This window comes from Hippocampus comes, unplaced genomic scaffold (assembly GCF_001891065.2).
Source record: "Hippocampus comes isolate QL1 unplaced genomic scaffold, H_comes_QL1_v1.1 scaffold309, whole genome shotgun sequence".
NCBI classification, from domain to species: Eukaryota; Metazoa; Chordata; class Actinopteri; order Syngnathiformes; family Syngnathidae; genus Hippocampus; species Hippocampus comes.
Genome location: NW_017805838.1, coordinates 11,053 through 15,300, shown reverse-complemented (window position 1 = coordinate 15,300; position 4,248 = coordinate 11,053). Strand labels below are relative to the sequence as shown.

Below are 4,248 nucleotides of genomic sequence, written 5' to 3'. Positions count from 1 at the left end.
AAACCGAAAGGTGTATAAATCGATAAGTACAGTACACATAAGGGTAAAAGTATTTGATGATATGTAGATTTTAGATAAGTTATTTACTTCTTCCTACTCCTTTGAACATAAAACTGTGAGAATGTCTGTCTTTATTTTTCTTTTTATAATTTTTACTTACCTTCACTTTTGTCAATCTGTGATTGTATTGTATGTTCTATATGTTCAATAAACAATAAAACAATAAAGTACTTATTTTATATTTTTATTAATTTCTTTTAACCCAAACAAATGACGTTTATGCATTCGTGGAGTCGCTTTTATTTTGAAGGTGGCTAACGCCACTCGCTGGCGGCAGATTACCGTAATGCAGAGCACTAACAATCGCAGTGGCGGCTCATTTGACTTCAATTTTGCGAGTGGAGGCTGGCTTGACCGCAGTCATGAAAGACTAGTGCTTATTTCCTTGTCAAGTTGCGTTTTATTTCACTGGACAGTAATTGTAAAGTTTTGTTGCATGAAAAAAATACCATTACCGTGCGCAGTGTATATCAAATGACAATGTGAACCAGTTATTTAATTTTATAAATTTTTTCGAAAGTACAGTGCACTTCATTCAGCATAGTTTTATGGGTATAACATGTTTCTACCTTATACCTGCTAGTTGGCAATGTGTGTTCCTGTGATGAGCACGAGGGTCTCTGCGACATCAACTGCTGCTGCGACAGAGAATGTCGTCAGGAGATGGCTCTGTTCACTGGCTGCTCAATGCACACCATCAGGCAAGTGTCCGCACACGTTTGTGGGGGTGTGGGTGGGAGTGAATATTTAACTAATGCTGGGTTGCTACATTCCACACCAGCCTTTTTGACCATCCTTTTTAATCTGAGAGCTACGTCTTGTGTACTGCTGTATATGAAGGGCAACCTGCTTTATAATATTTTGGCAAAAACAAATTTACTGAAATTTGTGAATAAATCATCTGCTGATTGCCATTGTGCACACTGTCTCTACAAATGCTATGGTTTGGTCATGTGCAGGAGAATTGTGAGGCACAAGCCCACTAATTCAGTGGTGCTCCAAACATCAGTCCCCAGCCCGGTACCGGTTTGTGGGCCATAGAAATAGATTTAAAAACCATAAATACAATCTTCTGTGGTGGAGCTTTTAGATGACAGAAATGTAACGGATGGTTGCCAATCCACAAAATATCAGTCGGAACATGAACCACGAGGTGGAAAAAAGCTTGTGCATCACTGCTCTACTATTTAGGAATGGACGATTGAAATTTTAATCGTGACATATATTATGCCTTCTCTTGATCTTTAAAAAAATGTTATAATCAAAGAATTAATGTGTAGAATACAATCATAGAATTGGATAAAACCTGTTGCTGAAGGTTTTTTTAAAATGTGACCTTTACAAAAGGCCAAACACGAGCCTGAAGAAAATTAAAAATGGCAGACTTCCTCTTAGTTTTAGCATATGTCTCCAAGTGACTTTTTTTGTTGATCTTGGGCTGTCACATACACCTCAAAACCTTTGTTGATCTTTGTGACACCTCAACTAGTGCTGCTTTGCTAAAAATTTGAAGGGGGTGTTGTTGAACCATTTTTTTTTTAAATCTCACAAGAACCAAATAAAATATTGATGCTGTTGTGAGGCCAACATGTTTGTAAAGTCTCACAGGTTAGGTGTTAGGTTTAGGTGTATGTTTAGACTCTCAAAAATAGTGTAATTTTCCTGGCGAACAGCATGTTTGATGGCAAAAGCTTTTCGCGAAAATATACAAACTTTGTGCTACAACCTCATGAAACCTAAACCGTCTTCTGGGGAAATATGGGGAAATCTGTTTAACCCACTCTGAGAACATCCATCCATCCATTTTCTGATCCGCTTATCCTCACAAGGGTCGCGGGGTGTGCTGGAGCCTATCCTAGCTGTCTTCAGGCAGTGGTGGTGAGAGATAATACTGCCTGAGCTGGTTGCTAGCCAGGGCAAACATAGATGAACAACCATCTGGAGCCTATCCCAGCTGCAGGCAGGGTACACCCCGAAGTGGTTGCAAGCCAATCATAGCCACACAACGACAAACAACCATCCGCGCTCACACTCACACCTAGGGACAATCTAGATTGTTCCATTAACCTGCCACGCAGGGTTTTGGAACGTGGGAGAAAACCGGAGTACCGGTGAGAACATGGTAACGCCCCACAGAGAGGTCAGAGTCGGAATCGAACGCTGCATCTCTGCACTGCGAGGCCAATGCGCTAACCCAGGGGTCGGCAACCCAAAATGTTGAAAGAGCCATATAGGACAAAACAAAACAAAAAACAAATATGCCTGGAGCCGCAAAAAAATAAAAGCCTTCTATAAAACTTACAGTGAAGGAAACACATGCTGTATGTATGTAGGAGGCTGGACTGTCTCAGAATTGTTTGTTATTCATTCCTTTGTTTTGTGTTCACAAACACCCCCATAGAATTTATTTTGTCATTTCCTTGCTTGATTTTTTTTTTGTTTTGGTGCATTATTTTCGCTTTTATTAGTGTCAGTGAAGTGATCGTTAATTTCTGTTTTTCTGAGGCTGTCTTTGAACACCTCTCGAGTCGAACAAGAAGAAAGAAGGCACGGAGTCATACGCAGACGTGTCTGTGTTTGTCGAGACTGTTAAAAGCATAAATAAAGTGTACAGTGCCTTGCTGTTGATGTAGTGTAGTGTCTCCATCGTGGTGCAGCGCTGCCACTGCAGTTAAAATACGAAGCTTCCGCAGAGGGACATTCATCACTCAATCAACACCGCTGGAGCTTTACGCTGTGTTGAGTGATATCAATCGATCTGGCTGGCGCCGGCAAAAATTAGCTGGAGGCGGCCGCCATCCAATTTTGACCTGAGTTTTGTCCAATTTCACTCGCACTTGTTAGGTTTTTAGCACATTTAGTCAACCTCAACCCGTTTTTATTGAGTTAAGCTATAGTCGAATATAACTGGATTAATTTTGTCTTAACTTTAGTCCAAGAAAACTTTTTATTTGTCTAGTTTTAGTCAAACAAAATAAAACAAACAAAATTTGACATTTCAGTCTAGGTTTAGTCAGGATAATCATTGTACCCTTTTGCATTTTTTTGTCAGCAGATAATATTGAACATTTTCATGTTTATATTATCATGTTCCGTTTTGGACAGTAGGTGGCAGGCGGTGCATTCTTGCTGGCTGCACACCTGCTACCTATTGGTCACTAAGCACCTGCTTTATTAGGGCTGTCTTTCTGACTCTCACTTGCCGGACAATTGCTTGCCGTGCCACTGCTTTGCCCGTGTGTCGGTTTTTTGCCTCTCGTATTAGTCTTAGTGCGCTAGTTAGATTCGTCGGCTCTTTTTGGTGTAGTCTTTTCGTCGTGTGTAATTGTATTCGAGCTTGTTTTTCTCCGTTGCCTTAGTGCGAGCGTTTTTTGTTATTGGGTTTTTGCATGTTTTCCTGGTACTCGTTTTGACCAGCGTTTTCTGTTGTCTATTTTCGGCGGTGCGGTTTTTGTTAATAAATATTATTTTCGTACGGAGTTCTTGTTGGTGTCTGCTGTTTCGGGAATCCTATATTTCAATTTTGTTGCGAATGAAGCGTGTTCCTTTCCGCTTCGCTCGCAACGTGACACATATACATATTTAATGTCTTAAAATGTATGTTAAAATTGTTTTGAGTTATGTGTGCCCAATTATTTTACTTTATTTTCATCTAAATGAATTGTTTTAGTTTGTTTTAGTTTTTCGTTTGCATCCATGTGTAGCTCCCTCGGTGATTTATGTTAACTATACTGTATTAGGCCCGTCCTGAAATTTCACCTGCAAGCCAAATATCCCAACTTTTTTGTGAGTAATGCACATCGGAGGGAGTATCCGTCACAAGTAGGTCGCATACTGATAAATTTAGGGAAACACCGCAGGTGTCTGGCATATTAACAGCTGAGTAGTAAGTTTTTTTCTTTTTTTTTTTTTTTTAATTTCCCTCTCACTGTAACGTTCCAGTCAGTCTAATGGTAGTCCGCACCTGGGGAATTGCTCATTAATATCGGGGCACCTGCTCCAGTAAAAGGGGTCTGCTGATGCCTCTGGTTACGCCCTGAAATACTGACCTTTGAACTGTACTTAGTTTTTGAAAATATACATTGTAATTAGCATATTTACACCAATGCATGTATAATAAAAATGAAAAAAACACCCAAAAAAAAAAAGTCATCTCACTAGTAAGTGCTGCAATTTTTGTTTGTGTGT

At 39.8% G+C, this 4,248-nt stretch overlaps 1 protein-coding gene across 1 annotated transcript in view; it reads left to right on the top strand.

Annotated features, from left to right (window-relative positions):
* Positions 1-4,248, top strand: part of LOC109526560 (tectonic-1-like) — a 12,876-nt gene that overhangs the window by 6,578 nt on the left and 2,050 nt on the right. The window contains exon 2 of the mRNA XM_019887903.1: positions 644-761. Coding sequence (XP_019743462.1) covers positions 644-761 — 118 coding nt within the window. The remainder of the gene's footprint in view (positions 1-643; positions 762-4,248) is intronic.